A 20612-nucleotide genomic window follows, 5' to 3' on the forward strand; every position below is an offset into this window, starting at 1 on the left:
GAAGAACAACATAACTGATTAAGGATAGGGAATAGCTTCCATGTGGAGGAGAGATTAAAAAGACTGGGACTGTTCAGCTCAGAAAAGAGACGATTAAGGGGGGATATGATACGGGGTCTATAAAATTATGAATGGTGTGAAGAAAGTGAATGAGGAAGTGTTCTTTACCCCTTCACATAACACAAGAACCTGCAGTCACCCAATGAAATTAACAGGCAACAGGTTTAAAGCAAACAAACATAAGTACAGGTTTCAGAGTAGCAGCCGTGTTAGTCTGTATCCGCAAAAAGAACAGGAGTACTTTCTATATGCATCTGAAGAAATGGGCTGTAGCCCACGAAAGCTTATGCTCTAATAAATTTGTTAGTCTCTAAGGTGCCACAGGTAAACATAAGTACTTCTTCTCACAACACACAACCAACCTGTGGAACTCTCTGCCAGGGGATGTTGTGAAGGCCAAAAGTATAATAGGGTTAAAAAAAGAATGAGGTCAGTTCATGGAGGATAGATCCATCAATGGCTATTAGCCAGGATGGTCAGGGATGCCTCCCCATATTCTGGGTGTCTCTAAACCTCTGACTGCCAGATGCTGGAAGTGGGTGACGGGATGGATCACTTGATGATTGCCCTGTTCTGTTCATTCCCTTTGAAGCATCTGGCATTGGCCACTGTCAGAAGACAGGGTACTGGGCTAGATGGACTACTGGTCTGATCCCATATAGCCATTCTTATAAGAAACATACTCTGCACCAAGGGCTGTTTTGCACAGAAGAAATTGGAGAGCATGTAGCTAAAATCTCAGGGCTAGTCTACACTATCCGCCCGGATCGGCGGGTAGAAATCAATCTCTTGGGGATCGATTTATCGCATCTCATCTAGATGGATAAATCGATCCCCGAATTGACGCGCGTACTCCCATCTCGTCAGGAGGAGTAAGCGCCATCGATGGGGGAGCCGTGGCGGTCGATTTGCCGCCATCCTCACAGCGGGGTAAGTCGAATAGGATACGTCGAATTCAGCCATTCTATTTGTGTAGCTGAATTTGCGTATCTTAAATCGATTTCCCACGCCCCAGTGTAGACCTAGCCTCAGAGTTGAATGGTAAACCCGCTCAGACTCTGCTCCTTTCTCCCCCTCTCCCCCCCCCCCCCCCGCCTTAAGGCACTGCAATGAAGGAAAATTGGATCTTTCAAAAATCATCTATTTTTGAGCTTGTCTCCTTCACCACAGGTGTTTCAACTTTCATGCATTTAAGAAAGTATTTCATTGATCACATTTCCTGCATCTCTCTCTCAGCTTTAATTTCAATTTTGCCTGGGAGTTTTTGGGGGTGGGGAAATTGGGTATTCCTAATACTCTTTTAAATGGCAGGAAAGCCACACTTCTTTGGCGGAGGAGGGAAGGAGAGGTTGCAGCAGGCATGGTTTGGAAAATTTCTATATTGGTGTGCTGAGACAGCTGTTTGTTATACCAAACATAATTTTCACTATTATCTTTTCCATCTCCCTATTTGTTTTACACCTGTTCTTTTTTTGGTTACACTAAGATTGTAAACTCTTTGAAGTAGGAGCAGGCCTTTTATTACATGTATATGGTGCATAGCATGATGGTGCATTGATTGGAGACCCTGGGTGCTACTGCAATATAGTGAAATAATGATTATGATAATACTGATAAGTGTTTCTCTTCTACTTTTCTTTCCCCTTTCCCCATGCTGTGTATGTGTCTCTACTTCTGCTTCCCCTTCAGTCTTTATTCATCAGCCAGATCACACCTATACATCCTGCACAGTGGCAGTTCCCCAGCTACATAGAACTTAGATAAGATATCTCTAGACTGTTTCATGCCACTTCTGCTGGGGAAAGCGCTAATGGCCATGAGCAGAGATGGGATTGTGCATAATGTTTCCACTTTGGTGGCTAGCAAAATATGGGAGGAGGTGAAAGAATATGGGATGCCTGTAATTCAGCACCCAGTTTAAACCTCTCTTCCTGTGCTGCCTGCTGTGTTTTAGGCATTTGATGGCCTCTGTTGCAGGGAAAAGGAGGAAAGGTGAACTTGAGACTTGTCAAGTAAGCGAAGGAAGATGATCTTGGAATATTTTGCTTTTATTAATCAAATATTTCTAATGTAAGTTCTGTATTCTGTTACTGATTTGGGACCATAAACATCTGTTTTATTAAAGAAAACAATGTGGCTTACATTTTAAGCATATGTAACAAATATAGTCATTTAAAGTAAGGATTAGAGTGACTGTATGCAGTGTAGGTGCTGAGTAGATGGCAACCTGATTGCTGATATCCTTGGTACTGGGGATGTCAGGCTATTACTGATTCTCTTCTCTCTGATTTTGTAGAGTAGTGAGTTGTCACATGTTCTGCTTTGGGGATAGCTTGTAATCATTTCAACCTTTTCTTTTCCTTTGAGTATGGTAAATACTGTAGGTTTGAGTCCAAATAAATAACTTTCCATGAATCTGAAGCATCTTGCCAAAATAGCTGGGAGGGACTGTTTTAAATTTTTTCCACTTGCTTTTCGTTTTGCAGTGGATTTGGTCAATCCATTGCTGAACACCAGTTACTACATAGTAAATGCTCTATTTTCTCTTTAAAACAAACAGGTATTGCATTCCTGCTGCGGAAGAGAACAAACTTGATGATGTGGTACATACCCTGTTGCAAGCCAATGGCACTCCAGGGCTGGAAATGCTTGAAAGCAATGTTATGGTAAGTTGAATTTTGTTTTGTATCTGTGAGAATCCAATGTTAATCAGAAGAGTGTTTTTTTTAATTCACACATTTTATTGCTTTTGATTTTAAAAAGAAAAACTTTGCCAGTAAAGTCTGGACCCTTGCTACCCGCAGCGGCATTTACCACACAATATTTCCAATATTTTCCAATTCTACAGAATGCTGAAATAAAGGTTAACCCTGCATATCAGTAAATGTCCATTCTTTTCAAAAGCACCCACAATCCATTTAAACATGTAAAATATACATATGTCCAATATTTTCACGAATGGAATCTCCGTCATGGCAGATGAGTCCCTGTTGTCTTTTACGATGTCAGTCATGGATATGAGTAGTTAGATGATTACGGGTACTTAGAGTTCAGTTCCTTTGTTTACTGTATAGTTGATATTTCCTGTTTTCTGTATGCAGTGGTGTTGTAGCTGTGTTGATCCCAGGATATGAGACACACAAGATGGGTGAGGTACTATTTTTTATTGGACCAACTTCTGGTGATGAGTGAGACAAGCTTTTGAATTTACAAGCTGGTCTCTCTCACTTACAGAAGTTGATCCAATAAAATATATTACCTCATCCACCTTGTCTCTCTAATTTCCTGTTTTAAGCATTTAAAAATGCAAATTTAATTGGCTTTTTTTCCCTTGTGCTTTGTCAAAAAAGCCGTTAAAAAAGAAAAGCTAACTATCTCTCTGGATAGAAATTCCAGGCTTGACTAATAAGATTATAGCAGTAGGAATATACTACTGACCGCCTGACCAGAATGATGACTATGAAATGCTCAGGGAGATTAGAGAGGCTACAAAAAAAAACCAAAAACAAAACAAAACAAAAAAAACAGTAATAACGGGGGATTTCAACTATCCCCATATTGACTGGGTACATGTCACCTCAGGACGGGATGCAGAGATGAAATTTCTTGACACCTTAAATGACTGCTTCTTGGAGCAGCTAGTCTTGGAATCCACAAGAGGAGAAACAATTCTTGATTTAGTCTTAAGTTGCACACAGGATCTGGTCCAAGAGGTGAATATAGCTGAACCGCTTGTTAATAGTGACTATAATATAAATAAATTTAACATCCCAGGGTGGATTATACCCAAGAAGCCCACCACTGTAGCATTTAATTTCAGAAAGGGGAATTACACAAAAATGAGGAAGCTAGTTGAACAGAAACTAAAAGGTACAGTCCCCAAAGTGAAGAGTCTGCAAGATGCTTGGAAACTTTTTAAAAACACCATCATAGAGACTCAAATTAAATGTATACCCCAATTTTAAAAACATAGAGGACCAAAAAAATGCTACCGTGGCTAAACAACAAAGTAAAAGAAATGGTTAGAGGCAAAAAAGCATCCTTTAAAAATTGGAAGTTAAATCATATTGAGGAAAATAGAAAGGAGCATAAACTCTGGCAAGCCAAGTGTAAAAGTGTAATTAGACAGGCCAAAAAAGAATTTGAAGAACAACTAGCCAAATACTAAGAGCAAAAAATCTTTTAAGTACACCTCTACCCCGATATAATGTGGTAAAGCAGCGCTCCGGGGGGGACTGCGCACTCCGGCGGATCAAAGCAAGTTCAATATAACGCGGTTTCACCTATAATGCGGTAAGATTTTTTTTGGCTCCCGAAGACAGCGTTCTATCGGGGTAGAGATATACATCAGGAGCAGGAAGCCTGCTAGACAACCAGTGGGGTCACTGGACGATTGAGGTGCTAAAGGAGCACTCCAGGAAGATAAGGCCATTGCAGGGAAACTAAATTAATTCTTTGCATCAGTCTTCACTACAGAGGATGTGAGGGAGATTCCTACACCCTAGTCATTCTTTTTAGGTGACAAATCTGAGGAACTGTCCCAGATTAAGGTGTCATTAGAAGAGGTTTTCAAACAAACTGATAAATTAAACAGCAGTAAGTCATCAGGAGCAGATGGTATTCACCCAAAAGTTCCAAAGGAACTCAAATATGAAATTGCAGAACTACTGACTGTGGTATGTAACCTGTCATTTAAATCAGCTTCTGATCCAGTGGATATAGTGTACACAGGCTTTCAGAAAGCCTTTCACAAGGTTCTGCACCAAAGGCTCTTAAGCAAAATAAGCAGTCACGGGATAAGAGAGAAGGTCCTCTCATGGATTAGTAACTAGTTAAACGGTAGGAAACAAAGGGTAGGAATAAATGGTCAGTTTTCAGAGTGGAGAGAGGTAAATAATGGTGTCCCCCAGGGGTCTGTACTGTGACCAGTCCTGTTCAACATACTCATAAATGATCTGGAAAAAGGGATAAACAGTGAGGTGGCAAAGTTTGCAGATGATACAAATTACTCAAGATAATTAAGTCCAAAGCAGACTGTGAAGTGTTACAAAGGGATGTCACAAAACTGGGTGATTGGGCAACAAAATGGCAGATGAAATTCAATGTTGATAGATGCAAAGTAATTCTTATTAAAAAACATAATCCCAACTGTGCATACAAAATGATGGGGTCTAAATTAGCTGTTACCACTCAGTAAAGAGCTCTTGGAGTCAGTGTGGATAGTTCTCTGAAAACTTCTGCTCAACATGCAGTGGCAGTCAAAAAAGTTAATGTTAGGAACCATTAGAAAAGGGATAGATAACAAGACAGAAAATATAATGTATCTCTATAAATCCATGGTATACCCACATTTAGAATACTTTGTGCAGATCTGGACACCCCATCTCAAAAAAGATATATTGGAATTGGAAAAGGTACAGAGAAGGGCAACTAAAATGATTAAGGGTGTGGAACAGGTTCTGTATGAGGAGAGGTTAAAAAGACTGGGACTTTCCAGCTTGGAAAAAAGATAACGAAGGGATATGACAGAGGTCTATAAAATCTTGACTGGTGTGGAAAAAGTGAATAAGGAAATGTTATTTACTCCTTCACATAACACAAGAACCAGGTGTCACCCAATGAAATCAGTAGGCAGCAGGTTTAAAACAAACAAAAGGAAGTACTACTTCAAACAATGCACAGTCGACCAGTGGTACTCTCTGCCAGGGTTGTTGTGAAGGCCAAAAGTATAACAGCGTTCAAAAAAGAATTAGGTAAGTTCATGGAGGATAGGTCCATCAATGGCCATTAGCCAGGATGGTCAGGGATGCAACCCCATGCTCTAGGTGTCTGTAGCTTCTGACTGCCAGAAGCTGGGAGTGGATGATGTGGACAGATCACTCGCTGATTACCTGTTCTGTTCATTCTCTCAGAAGCATCTGGCATTGGCTTCTGTCAGAAGACAGGATACTGGACTATGTGGACCATTGGTCTGACCTAGTGTGGCCGTTCTTATGTTGTACTAGAAAGCTACATTTTTAGGATGTAAGTTATGCTGACCTGGAGCTCTGTGCCAGTCTTAAATTTTTGGCCATTCATTAATAGGGAACTTCAATGTTGTATAACTGGGAAAGGACAGGTGAGGCATAGTAGATTAATTTTTGGTGTTTTTCAGGTGTGTTGATATTTTCTAGGCCTTGTTTATTGAAACCAGGAATTCTGTGTAATAGTAAATTCCTTAAACTGTTCTTAGCTTCCAGTGATTAACATGTCTTACGTAGCACGCATGTAATATTATATGCTTTTAGATGCTAAATATGTTTTATATATAAAATAGATCTGCTTAGGCCTTGAAAGGCAGATTTATTCTCTGAGCATCTTTAGAATGGCTTAGTTACTTTAACAAAGGCAACTGTGTTTCTGTAAAGAAAAACTAGTGGGGTGAAGTGCCAAACCTGCTAGTTATTTGTTTTAAATCACACCGTGTTTTCATGTAATGTGGTTGAAGCTGTTGGCAAGTGAAATTTTGAAGTGGTACTTTCAGATAAAGCCTTCACTGTTGTAACTGCACCTCCAGCCCCAGGACACTGGAAATTCAGTGTTTCATATTGGGCATGGTGGAGGAGGTCAAATTAATGAGGTGTTGGTATGACATGTGATCACCCTTCCATAGCAAGCAATGCATGGCGGTGCCCAATGAAGAGGGGATCTAACTATAAAAAGGATTCAAACTTTCTCATATTTTTATTCTCTCTAGATCTCCCCAGAGGTCTTGTGCAAAGAGGGGATCAAGGTGCACCGTACTGTACAGCAGAGTGGGCAGTTCGTTGTCTGTTTTCCAGGATCCTTTGTGTCTAAAGTGTGTTGTGGCTACAGTGTTTCTGAAACAGTGCACTTTGCTACCACCCAGTGGACAAGTATGGGTTTTAAAACTGCCAAGGTAAGGTGAAAAATGGAGTTTAAAATGGGTTCATAACCTAGGTCTGAAAATGGCATAAGTTTAGTTTAGAGTTAGAGTTGTAATCATTCACAAGGACACTTGGGAAAATTCCTAATGAGCTGTCAACAATATATTGTATTATGCTTACTAGATTTGTTTAAGGCAACTTCTCCAAGGACAATTTGAATCTCAAATATAAAGATCTGATAAAATATGGCTAATTTGGGGGATGTGGAGTAATCAATCAATTTTTACAGCTACATTATGTTTGTCTGTCCGTTTGACCCTTCATCAGTAACTAGCTGCTGATCTGATTTGACTTGAACTTAAAATTCCTAGGCAGACTGACCAACACATCTGACCGGAAGCTGAAAGTAAAACTAGCTTCCTGCATCCTTTTCATACCTTCGAGTGACATGCCATTGACCTGCGGAAACAAATGGCTGATGTGCATGCCCAGCATGCTGCTTACCTAAATATCTCCATGGCCTCCACGTAGTCAGTTTTTTGGGGCAAGAATGTTTTTTACTAATTACCTCCTCCCCTGAAATGCAGTATGGGCTGCATATGTACTTTGGTGGCATTTACACATAAGCCAGGATCGATCTTCATTTTCGGCCTCAAGTCAAATGGTCAATACACCCAGCATTTTTAATTTGAGAACAGCAGCATGACTATTAGGCAGTAAGTTTCATTTGTCCAGACCAGGTTTTAGTTTTCTTGTGTTCTTGGTAAGTAGCATTCTTCCAAGTCTGTTTAATGTAAAACATATTTTAAAGTAACAAAGTGGTAAGATGAAAGCCATGTTGCATTTTTTTAATTTTTTATGTGGATGGAATAGGATCCTGATTTAACCCTTTAGTGACTGGAACAACACTGTTATAAACTCGACATACAAAGAAAGGGTCTTCCTAAGCGTGTGTTTGACTGTCAGTTGTGAAAAAGCCAGTGTCCTAAGGGATAGAGATTGTTACTTAGGGATGATTGAAAATCTCTGCTTGGTGTCCCAAAATCTAAAGAAGAGTTTCTTTTGATTAATGAGCTTGGCACTAGATGAATATAACTTGATTGAAAATTCAGCCGATTCTAATTGTGATAACCTACCTTTCACAAACTTTAATAAAAGAATCTAGATATATAGTTATATCAAAATATAACCTTGGAAACCTCTATTCCTTCTCTCCCCTCTCTCCTTCCCCCCAGCCCCCTTCAAACCATGCTACCTTCTCAACTCCCCTTTAAGCCCTGGAAATTCCTCCTTGGTTCCTTCACTTTGAGGAGAGATATTTTGTCACTTTCAAAGACCGACTTTGTGCTTTTCAGAGATCTGTTACGTAGGCATCAAAATTCCTCCTTCAGGTTGTTAATGAATTGACTGACAGCCATACGCATATCTAGTCGTCTTACAATTCTGGACAATAACACTGATAGTTTGTCATCTGCTTTGATTACATGTTGACTTTGCTCTTATTATTAGCTGTTGTGATTTTATTTGATATACATTGCTTGTTCCATGTTATATTTTGGCTTGACTCCTCAGAGATTTCTTTTCTAAGGAAATCTGAAATTCCAGATCAGGAATTGGATTGTGATGTTTGACTAATCTGACTGCTTTTGTGAACCCAAGATAACAATCCGTGTCCTGCTCTGAACTAGCAGATTGCATTTAAGGAAATTTGGCACAGACAGAGAAGTCTATTTGAAATTTTTGTCAGATGGGCTGACGAAGAATTTAAAAGTCCAGCCCTTCATCATGTAACATTCCCCTGTGCTGCAAACCATGCATTTTAGGACTGATACTTCAGCAACAATCTGTGGAACTGTCATCCCATCAGGCGCAGATCAGTCACAATTTATGATGGCTCTATCTTATCGTTCTCCTCTTTCCAATTTAAATGTGGCCTCCCAGACTGAGGCTACTGTACCTTGCCACTCAAATACATTTCATAGGGTGAACAAATATTACCAGTAGCTAAATAACAAAACATTTAATACTTTTCCCTCCAATGTCCAGCAGAGAAAAATCTGCCTCAGCTACTCTGTCACCATAGAGAGGAACTCAATCAGCTCACTAAGGGTACGTCTACACTACAAGTGCTACAGTGGCACAGCTGCAGCATAACAGCTATGTCACTTCAGCACAGACCCTTAGTGATGGAAGGGGTTCTTCAATCACTCTTGTAAATCCACCTGCTTGAGAGGCGGTAGCTAGGTTGATGGAAGAATTCTTCTGTCGACTTCGCTGTGTTTACAATGGGGTCAACCTAACTGCATCACAGAGAGCACAACATTTTTCACAGCCATGAGCTAGGTAAATAGGCCTAAGAGAATCCAAGATGCATCTGAACGACCTATATGCCATTGATACCAACACACTCATCCCAACTGCACTCTGACTCCAGCACAGAGAACCTCGTTTAACGAACGTTTTTCTCTTCACTTGCATTGTGTGTCCATTTTGGTGTTTCCATGTTCACTGAAGATATCCCAGATAGTGTCATTACTCATATAAGAAGTCTCACTTTAACCATGCAATCTGCGATATTTGTTTGGTCACAGAATGGTGCATTCTGGGGTACTTTCAGTGAGAAAGAAAGTACCAAGAGTATTTGCTTAGGAAGATAGGACCTGACTTCCTATTCATTATTTTGTATTTATTATTTCTGAAATGCCAACAATATGTTTGATGCTGTAAGAGATTCAAAACTAAGCCAGACCCTGCCCAAAAAGACAGAAATGGGGAATGCTGACCATACTGGGGAGCTCAAAGGAAGGAATATTTAAGTGATTGGTTTGGTTCATTTCTAGTGGGCATTGCAGAACAAATGAGGGAATACAGAGAGGGTGTTGGCTTGATGAACCAATATGGATTATGCATTTATTCTGTGCGTAGGGGTCCCAATCCAGATCCTAGTGAGGTCAATAAAAAGACTCCCATTGATTTCAGGAGGTAGTATTGTGATTTGTTTCTCTGCCCTTCTTTTCTTCAGTTTCTTGACATCTATACCTACTGTCTTTCCTGCTAATTGAATATGATTTTCTGTCTCTAATAAGATGTGGACTTGAAATGAGGGGGAAAGTCAGTTGGCACTGGAGTATCGGCCAAATACTTAAATAAAATATTTCATATCTGAATGAATTTGTCCTGGATGGACTTTGTCTAACTTAATTGTTTCAGTATTAGATTTCACAATAAAGTACTCAAAAATTTAAGGAAAAGAATCAGTAACAAAGAAACGTAGAAGATTGACTTCTTAGCTGTAAAGAGCATTGTGTTTTACAGAGACTTTTCTTGTCTCAATGCCTTGTATTGGTGAGCATTAATTTGAAGGTATGTAAAATTTTCTCTTTAGGGAACACCACTCCGTGGCACCTTTGTAGCACATTTGTTTGTCTGCCATAGCCAGGTTTAGGCTTCAGTGTTTTGTTCTGTCACATTGCTTAACCTAGAGCAGATGCAGGAAGTCTTCATTCACAGCCCTTTAACAGGGAACATATAGCTTTAAAAAAACAACCGAAGAAAAATCTAACTTTGTTCTGCGTTAAATTTATCCAAATTATTTTTTCATTTAATTTTACTCAAGAACTAACTTGGAAATCTGTTAACTCAGGAAATGAAGCAGCGACGTATAGCCAAACCATTTTCAATGGAAAAGTTGCTTTATCAGATTGCAACGGCAGAAGCAAAAAAGGAAAATGGACCGACTCTCACTACAATATCGGCACTTCTTGGAGAGCTCAGGTAACAGAACAAGGCATCTGTTTCATGTATCCTGTGTTTCACAGAGAAATTCTGACGGTGACACAGTTTAAGTAACAATCTGAGTCAAATCTAGCAACCACTGACCGAGCAAACCTGCCTGGGCACAGCCATGTGTAGAAGAAACTTCCTTGGCTGTATTTGATGTCCGAGTGCCAGTGGTTAGGATATCTTGCTGTAAAATAACATCCCTTTTGTAGCATCAAAGGGTTTATATATTTACATAGGGCAAACTCTTTTTACCATTGGGTAAATCACGAGCTTCTGTACTGGTGGCAACATGTTGTGCACTAGCAGTTGGATGGGAATAACTTCACACTCCTTTTTTCTCCCTACAGTGATTAAGGAACCATATTTAGGGTTTCTCTTGAGGTAGGAAGGTTTAAGAAGGGGGGAAAGGAAACATGATACCATGTCAGCTGGCTTCCGATGTAATGATCTTCTCTTTTGTTCCCTACCATGTAGCGTCGCTACCTATCTTTCAAGTTTGTGACAACTGGGTAGTGCTGGTCGTAGTACATCGAGTAATCAAGATGTCTGGAATCTACAAATTGTATTTAACAAACTAATATTAATATGTTACTGGAAATATTCCAGATTAAGGGGGAAAAGAAACCCCATACACAATTATTTGTATTAGTGTTCAGAGTGAATTGCAAGAGGGAAATTTATTTCCAGGTGTGCTAGAACATGCTCCCTGAAGCCAGTTCCCCAGTGGGACTAATAACATCCACATGCATTTTTTTTTCCTTGAAGGGAAGAAAGTCTGCAATTGTGCAATGAGGAACAAAAATGTTAATGCTTGCTGTTGAAATGCCACATTGGCCTTTATCAGAGTGGTTCTCAAACTTGTTCATATTCTGGGTAACTTCTTACGGTCGGGATCCTCTGAAGGACCTTGGTCATTCCTGCGCCTGCTTATGTGAAAAACCAAACCCAACCCTAACGGCTGTTTAATCTGCAGCTGCGAGCAAGTCCATCAGCCTGTGTAGACAGACTAGCTCTAGTTCTGCTTGAGCTAGCATGCTAAAAATAGCAGTGTGGATGTTGTGGCTTGGGCAGCAGCTTGGGCTCTCAAGCCTGCTTGACCCCCTGGGTCTGAGCTTGGGTTACTAGCCCATGTCTCCGCTGGAGTCGCAACATCCACAGTGCTATTCACAGCATGCTAGCTCAAGTGACGCTAGAACGAATCTGTCTACCCAGCTGGGAGGCACATTTCTAGCTCCAGTGTAGAAATACATAGGGTCTCCTGTATCAGAGGGGTAGCCGTGTTAGTCTGGATCCGTAAAAAGCAACAGAGAGTCTTGTGGCACCTTTAAGACTAACAGATGTATTGGAGCATAAGCTTTCGTGGGTGAATGCCCACTTCGTCGGATGCATACATCTGTTAGTCTTAAAGGTGCCACAGGACTCTCTGTTGCTTTTTATAGGGTCTCCTGTTTGTCCTGGTTCTGGGTCTCTTGCTGCCGCCTCCTCTGATTGCTCAATCTTCCTATTTGTTTAGCTTGGCCCCTGTCCCCTCCCCCTCGCCCCCCCATTGCTTAGCTCTCTCTGTACCTGTGCTTAGCTTCTTCTCCCTTCCAGCTGCTAAGTCTTTCCAGACCTCCTCCTCCTCACTCAAACACAGCTCAGACCCATCCCCTGCTGTCTCCTAGTGCTGCACAGCTCAGCACTGGTGTTGCATATACGGTGACCAGATACCAAGTGTGAAAAATCGGGACTGGGGGTGGGGGTAATAGGAGCCCATATTTAAAAAAAAAAAAGAAAAAAGCCCCAAATATTGGGAGTGTCCCTATAAAATCGGGACATCTGGTGACGCTAGTTGCACACAACCTTTTACAGTCTTCATTACAAATGCGGTCTCTCTTCTCGTTCCCCGGGTGTGCAGCAAGATCTTTGCCTTTCAGCACAAGCACTGGGCCTGCTCCCTGGGTCATCTCCACCTCCTGGTGAAGGCGGCTATGCTACCCCTCCTGGCAGTAGTGGCTCCTCCTCATAGTGGCTCTTGGCAACTTGAGGAAGGACGGGCATGTTTGCCGCTACCACATGAGCCAGCAGCTCCCTTCCAGACTCTCAAGCAGGGTTCTACTGTCACAAGGTTCCGTGTGTCGGTTTGAGAACCACTGGTTTGATACAATGGTTGCTGTTAAAATCTCTGACTGCAAAAGCAGCTCCAGTCTTACTGTGATGTTGGCTGCATTTCCCGTTCCAGGTATAGGGAATAGCACCAACACGGAGATGACGCAAACGGTTTGGCTGTGTGTGATTAAGGTTTCAATGGCGATCATTGTATGAGATCTCCTGAGTGTAGCTTTGCAGTATTGCATGGGAGATGCCAGTTTGCTAACTTCATAAAATATTCACAGGGACACAGAACTGAGGCAGCGGCGGCAGCTTTATGAGGCAGGCCTCCATTCTTCAGCCCGCTATGGGAGCCACGACAGCAGTAGCTCGGGGGTGGATGGAAAGAAAAAGCCTCGAAAGTGGTTGCAGTTAGAGACGTCGGAGAGGAGGTGTCAGATTTGCCAGCACCTATGTTACCTTTCTATGGTGAGGAAAACCCTTAGTATGCCTATAGCACTACTGACTCAGTAACCATTGCTTCGTCTTCAGCCTGGTTTCTATTAAACCTTAAGCGTTAGACAAACAGACACAATGGGCTTCTCTTCATGATACATTAGTTTGCACTAGCATGTTGCATGCTAACTGGCCCATGTGGATCCTGCTGGTATGCACTAAAAGTTCCCTACTGCACATTAATATAGTCCTGTTTCAAACACTACTATGTTAACATGCATTTAGGGAACTGTTTGCCCCCTCCAGCAGGTTCGACATGTACCAGTTAATGCACAACATGCTACTGCACCCTAGAATTTATATCCCTCGTGTGTGGACTAACACACCATATAGCCCAGCAGCTGCAAAATCATGTACTGCAATACCAACAGCCACACTCAAAAAAGGTCTAGATTTCATTTTCCTAGAAAGAATTGGAAATGGGGGTTGTTAACGAATCCCTGGGGAACAAAGGGTTAATCTTAGCTCAGCTTCCTCCTCCTTGCAGAGGAAGGGTTATAACTTGACTGAGTCAGCAAGAGAGGGTGACTATCTGTGTTAGGATAAAACTCAGTAATGCCAATGCGAGTATTCAAAAATCATGTGATTTGGCTAAAAAACTGAGGTTTTTTAAAAATAAATGTAGGGGCCTGGAGCCCTTATGGTGCATTCATGTCACATTCTCAAGTTTTTTCTCTGCAACTCCAAGTGATAAACTTGTGGTGATGGTGGTGGTTTTTAAATGAAGCTGTGTTTCTCATGTAATCACCTGATTCCAGAAGCTAGGACTTAAAGAAAATCACCCAAATAGTGCCAAAAGTCCACACCACGGGTCATAGGACTGGGCTGAACCCCAGGTGTGAGCAAATTTTGTGTTTCTCCTTCTTCCTTGTTTGGATTTGTTTCTTTGAAGAAAAGAAAACAGCCTATTGCTGTTAAAAATGAGTTTCCTAGGCTGACCATGTTGGATTTTTAAACTCCCTCTGGACAAGGACTGGTTGTGTCTGGTGGGCTAAACCATGTTAAGCAGAGTTAGTCTGAACTAGCTTTAAAGTGCAGTTCTGCTTTGAAAAATTACCATGTAAAAATGATACTCTCGTATTCCATCTTAGCAGCTCAGTTGAACAATAGAAATATATATTCTTCTGGTGACACTTGTATAGCCAGTAATTCCGAGAGAGAGAGATTCAACTCTAGTTCAGGGATCCACGACAGAATCTTTATGAACTAAATTCCAATTACAGGGCCAGATTCTTTACTCATTTAAACCTGTCCAACCTCACTGACGCCAGTGAGGTTGTGTAAGTGAGGGAAGAGTTTGTCTTGCAGCATCTTTATTAATTTAATCAAGACCCCGGGTGAGTTTGCAGGACTGGCAGTTATAAAACCATCATTGTACTTTCAAACTGAGCAACTTTTATCTGAACTCAGAGAGAGACAGTAACTAGGGAACCCTATGGTGCTGGTTTTAGTTATTTTTCAGAGCAGAACTATGGCTTTACATTGTATTTAAAAGCAGTCCCCAGTTTATCACCATTCAAGACATGGTTTGAATTAATGGTAGAACAACTGTTCAAAGGAGTTGCCTTACAAGAAATTGTGAGGATTAAATGGAAGATGCTGACAGAGCTGTGTACTCACGGTATAGCTTGTGTCTGTTCATTATTATTGCTGTTTTTTTATTATTTAGATTGCTTGTAATACACAAAATGCAATAGGCACTTTTTCCTTCATCATCTTTAGCTCATCCCATCCTTTAAATTATCTCTTGCTTATCCTTCTGCCACTAGTATGCAATATAGTAAGATGGCTATGCTGCCTTCAGAGTCTTGTCAAGACAGTTCAGCTCCTAACAGTATCTTAGAATTCTGTAGCACCTTTTATCCAGAGAGATTCCACAGTACCTTGCAACAATATCCTGTATTCAGAAATACCTCTGCCACTCTTTGGCAGAATACCTCAATAGTTTAACACCACAAAGCATTAGTATCCTAGGGTTTAGGATAAGAAGTGAACATCGCTTTATCCTATTGAAACTGCAGGGGGAATTTAAGTAGCTTCAGTGTAAACAAACACTGGAATTTTTAAAGAATTTCATGGCAGCCCCCTCTTGGGAGAAGGGCTCTTGTGTAACTAAATCCCTCAGATGGCCAGGTCTTCTGTTATGCTTCATCCCAAAGACTGGAACCTGCCACAGAATGAAACGGGGCACTGGGTGAGCAGGACACCTGAAGTGGAGGGGTCTCATTCGAATGCTGAGCAGGCCTTGGGTTATTATGAGCACTTATCTCAAGGTGGTTTGAGCAGGTGCACCTGTGAAAAATTTTTTTCTCAGCAGTGGGTGCAGCAAATCACTTGGACTAGTATGCTTTTCCTGGAGCCAGGGAGATTCATTAACCTCATTCTTTTTAAAGACATGGTATTTGTCCATGATGATGGCTAAATACTCAAATAAATATTTGGTGGGGAGGGGAAGAGAAGAAAGTCAGCACAAACTTTGTCCTTGTATTAATTTGGATATCCCATCTACTCCAGTCACTTAGCACAAGTTCTTCTATTTTCCCTCTCTCCTCCTGCTCCCCACCCCAGAAAAAAACCCCAATTTTGGGTATGCCACGTGTGTTAGAGATGTGACTGTGATTTGAATCATATTAATGTTTTCTATCTGTATTTTTGTTAGGTCGTACAGGAGAATGAAAATGTTGTCTTCTGCCTGGAATGTGCCCTCCGGCATGTGGAAAAACAGAAGACTTGTCGGGGACTGAAAATGATGTATCGTTATGACGAGGTCTGTACAATATAGTTTGTATTCTTGAGGATGGTGATGCCAGATGGCCTCCAGAGTTGGATATTGCAGCCTAGACTTATTTCCTGGCGCCTGCCTAGTCTGACAGAGGCTCCAGGTAGTCAGGAAAGCTTGCACACAATTTCTGGTAGAGCAGGAATATGCTTATTGCTGGCATGTTGGCCATCAAAACACTATAAATAAAAAGAGAAAATACAAGATCACATCAGTTAGAAGAGAGCTGTAACTCATCAACTGTAAAGGTGGGGCGTTTTCGGGGGGAGGTATTTATTGGGTTGGGACCCTTGTAAATTATGATGTACTTTCATTTGTCAATTTACAGTAACTTCAATACAAGCTCTCACTAAATTAAAGTAAATTTGACTTACCATGAGTCCAGCCTGAAACTTTACTGGTAATCTTGTAGTGTTGGTGGATGGAGTCACAGTAGTGATTTGAGGGAGGTTAGAAACCAAATCAGCACAATGTGATTCAGTAGTTTAGGAGTGATGCTGGAGAACAGAAGACTTAGCAATTGCAGCAGCAGAGAGGCTGCTGGACAGAGGGGGGTTTGGGAGCTGTACTCATTCACACATCAGGAAGAAGCAGTTTGTTGTTAGCAGGACCTGTGGGTGGCAGGAGCAGCTCTGTGTAATCAGTCTCAGTGTTCCAAGCATTTTGAGACTGATCTTTCAGCTGTTTCTAATGTATGGCTAGGGCTGCAGATTTGTCACAGCGATGAAAATCTTATGGGTAGCGTGACTTCAAATTTGCGTGAGTAATCCCAGCCCAATGAGGGGGCTGGAGAGTGAGCCTGCAGTGGGTCTTGCCCCAGCTCCAGGCACCGCACCCTGGTGCACAGGGGTGCAGTGTTACTCATGTCTCTTTACTCTGTTGCCAGATTCTCTACAAACTACTGTATTTAGAGCTTGGAATTTTGTGCAATGTCTCCTTTTTCAGACTATTGTCTTTAAGTTTGGTGGAAGGGCTGAGCAGCCAATAGGATTGTTTGAGAACCTTCTCAACCCTCACAGTTCTAAGATTCTGAACATAACATCTCTGCCAGGATTCTGTTAATAGGATTGCTTTTAAAACCAGTATCTTAGGCAGCTAGGAAAAAAGAGAAACAAGATATTAACTTTGTTGTTTTGTCCCCTCTCTGAACAGGAACAAATAATCGGTCTAGTCAATCTCTGTGGGAAAGTCTCTGGTAAAAATGGCAACATCGAGAACTGTATCAGCAAGCCTACACCAAAAAGAGGACCTCGTAAGAGAGCAACAGTCGACGTGCCATCATCTAGGCTTTCATCCTCCAGTTCATCCAAAAGTGCTTCAAGTTAATCCTGAAGATGCCAACACTCATTTTGTCAATTTATATATATTTTTTTGTAATTATTATACCATAGTTTGGAGTACTTGCTGTAGAATACAAGCTGTCTTTGCACTAGCTCTAAAGAAGATTTTCTTCTGGTTTTAGAGAACTAATTTTGTTTTAGCATTAAACTGTTGAATTTTTTTTGTACTTAGGATAGTTATATACAGCAGTCAAATTTTTTTAAACTGCCGTATGTTCACTGTTTTAAAACCGGCAAGGGGGCTGATAAAATATTAATTTGTACTGGCCCTATGGCTGAAAAAAGCCTTTTTTGGTAACTGTGAAAAAAGGCTTTTAACCCATTTTTGAATAGGTTAAAGTTTGATGTGTTTTATAATTTGTTCTCCAGTCATGTGAGCAGATTTTCTAGAGAGAAAAGGGATAGGAACAAAACTTGAAAGAAATTGCTTTACTTTGGCTGTCTTTTATTCTGTCACAGGCAAGATGAGTTTTGTAATTTTTTAAATTGGAGAATACACACTTTCTTTGGGAGGTTATGGCAGCTGAAGATGGACTTTGTTTCCTAACCATAAGCAAAATGAGGAGATTTGGAGTAAATATGTTCTCTTTTACCAGCACATCACTATGCATCTGTTTGAGGGAGGGAGGGTGGGGGGGAGAGAAGGAAAAAGAGACTGCCTGCCTTGAGGGAGTCAAATGAGGGAAAACTGTGCCTGATTTCATTAGGAAATCCATTCTGTTATTTTTTGGTGCTGTTGGCTACTTTATCAAAAACCCTTCAATAGCATCCTTTAAAAAATAAAAAAGTGATTGAAGCCATAAGTGCTTCTTTGTCATAGACGTGCAATCTTTCTAACATTCCATTTCCATTCCACTGCTGTTTTTCACATCTCTACACAGTCAGCATTAATTTTTGTTTTGAATTTTTCATTATATGATCACATTTAGAGCCACTAGCAGGTCTGCATCTTTCTTTTGAATGTGAAAATGCATTTGCTCTCATCTTGTCTATTTTTTCTCTTCATATTGTAACAAAAAAAAAAAAATCACACCTTTTGTACATACGCCTGTAAATTGTTTTAAATACTTGAGCCTTTTCTTGGGGTGGGGGGTGGGGTGGTATAGAGACAAGATGAAGAAAAGCCTTACGTTTCACTTTCTTCATCGGTTGGATTGGATGCTTACAGGGTTTTTCTTGTAACATTTATAAGTGCTGCTTACATCACTGAACAACAACAAAAAATAATAATGGAGTAGCTGTTGCCCTTTTCTGGTTGTGTGTACAGTATGTGTGGAATAAAAAAGGGAAAATGTTTTCACAAACTGTTTTGTTTCATAATTGAATTCAACAATACCGTAGCTACCCATATTGCACTGAGCTTGCCAGTGGTGACTGTCAGGAAAGTCCTATAATACAATTTGTTGGTTGTTGTTGCAGAAGACTGAACTGTTTTGGAATATTTAACAATAACATAAACAGAGTCAAGTGTTTTTTAAATGTGGTTGTCTGGTTTTTATGGCCTTGCTGTGTACTTTTCCCTCTTGACAGTAAACTTCTGACAATGGCTTACAGTTTGACATTTAATTTATTAGCGCTGCTCTGCTCTCTTTCCTTGTAAGGAAAGACTTCATGTTGTTTATTGCCAGTTTTTGTTTACTTTTCAGGTTTGTACTACAAGGTTTAATAAAAACAAAACTTTTTTTGGACACTTTGTCTGTCTTCTGGGAGGTGAGCGAGTGAAATGAGCTATTTCTTTAAGAAAGGGTTAGACTTTTAATCTCATTCATTAAATTGAAATAAGTTAATTTATCATGCAAAAGTTTGTTTCCAGATTTAATTTCACAGTGCTAAGGCAGGAAACACTCTACCAAAAAACAAGCAAAACAGCTGAATCCTTAGAAAATTGGCCAGTTCCCAGCTGGCCGGATGTGGGGACTACCTCTTTCCAAGCCACTAACTACGAGACAGGAGGGTCTTTTGGAAGGTTACAGCTGCCTGCTGCCAGTCACCTTTTACTTTTAGCTTCCTTAGGCTAGATTTCCCTGTCCCTCAGTGCAGGAGCAGCTTCATATTGATAAGCAGAATGAGGCTCTTCAGCTCTCAGGGTCTTTGTTAGGAGGTCCACACTAGAGTTAAGTCATGGTGCAGTCATTTTTTCCCTAAATTTTTCTATCAAGATGTGGTCAAACTGAAGTTACTGTAGAACAGCAGATTAGGCAACAAAGCAAAAGGTGTATGATTAGGTTTTCTAATCACTAAGTGATTCTCCCAAAATACCCATTATAAAATTAACTTGCAGAAAATGTTTTGGTATAAGTAGGAAGACAAGGCTGGGGTAGAAATACTTTATTCAATGAAAGGAGCATGCTTGTAACAGTGCTAAGATGGCTGCTCCAGCAGAAGGGTAAGATTTCAATGTGCAACTCGCATCCCTTGGTAAGTATCTTTCATTTGTAGCTAAAGTTATCCCAATAAATTCAACTTAAGGGGAGTGGATGCTGCTGCATCAGTGTCTTTGGCAGCATGTAAGGTTTTGTTTGTGAATCTTCTATATTCAGCCACATAGCTCAAACATGCAGATAAGGAACATTGTGACATCAGTGTTAAGGAATTTAAAGATTATCCAATATCCCTGTTAGTTCTATACACAGTATATACAAAGCTTGACTGCTCCAAAAAACCCCAAAACTTTAATAATAAAGTGTGTGGTTTAGGCAATTTAAAAAAAAAATCCACATGGCTGGCAACGTTATAGACTTTCATGATTAGTTAACTAATTCCTACAACATGGGCGAGCTCTTCGTTCATTCAAAAGTCAAAGATTCTTAGAAGATACGGTGCTAGGATTCAAACAGTCTGAGAGTCACTTTCATCACTGACATCTGAAGTACCTTTTCTTTCAGTATTTACAGCAGCAAGGGCAGTGTCCACTTGAACTTCCTCCTCATCAGACTGGATAACAGGAGACTCTACTTCACTGGTACCCTGGCTGGCAGAGTCAGTCCAGGTTGATGATGATGAAGACAATTTTTGCCTTAATTTAGACTGGCTTGGAACCTGGAGGCTTATTTCATTCTGACCGGTTTTGGATTCAGGCCCTTCAAATAGTAAGGAGAAAAGACAACAAAAAAACATTAATCCATCTATTGAGCTGTAGTCTGTATGATATTGACTGGGGCTGATTATGCTGTTAAT

At 40.6% G+C, this 20612-nt stretch overlaps 2 protein-coding genes across 2 annotated transcripts in view; one reads left to right on the forward strand and one right to left on the reverse strand.

Moving 5' to 3' along the window:
* The window catches only part of JARID2 (jumonji and AT-rich interaction domain containing 2), a 323190-nt gene extending 304067 nt beyond the window's left edge, over nt 1-19123 (forward strand). Inside the window, 7 exon segments of the mRNA XM_054017985.1 lie at nt 2621-2726; nt 6797-6979; nt 10591-10721; nt 13106-13289; nt 15976-16083; nt 17248-17380; nt 17383-19123. Of these exon segments, the coding sequence (XP_053873960.1) occupies nt 2621-2726; nt 6797-6979; nt 10591-10721; nt 13106-13289; nt 15976-16083; nt 17248-17380; nt 17383-17486 (949 nt within the window). The 3' untranslated portion in view covers nt 17487-19123.
* A 965-nt stretch (nt 19124-20088) lies between these two features.
* The window catches only part of DTNBP1 (dystrobrevin binding protein 1), a 170666-nt gene continuing 170142 nt past the window's right edge, over nt 20089-20612 (reverse strand). The window contains exon 10 of the mRNA XM_054017984.1: nt 20089-20515. Within this exon, the coding sequence (XP_053873959.1) occupies nt 20265-20515 (251 nt within the window). The 3' untranslated portion in view covers nt 20089-20264. The remainder of the gene's footprint in view (nt 20516-20612) is intronic.

Source organism: Malaclemys terrapin, chromosome 2 (genome assembly GCF_027887155.1).
Source record: "Malaclemys terrapin pileata isolate rMalTer1 chromosome 2, rMalTer1.hap1, whole genome shotgun sequence".
Classification (NCBI taxonomy): domain Eukaryota; kingdom Metazoa; phylum Chordata; order Testudines; family Emydidae; genus Malaclemys; species Malaclemys terrapin.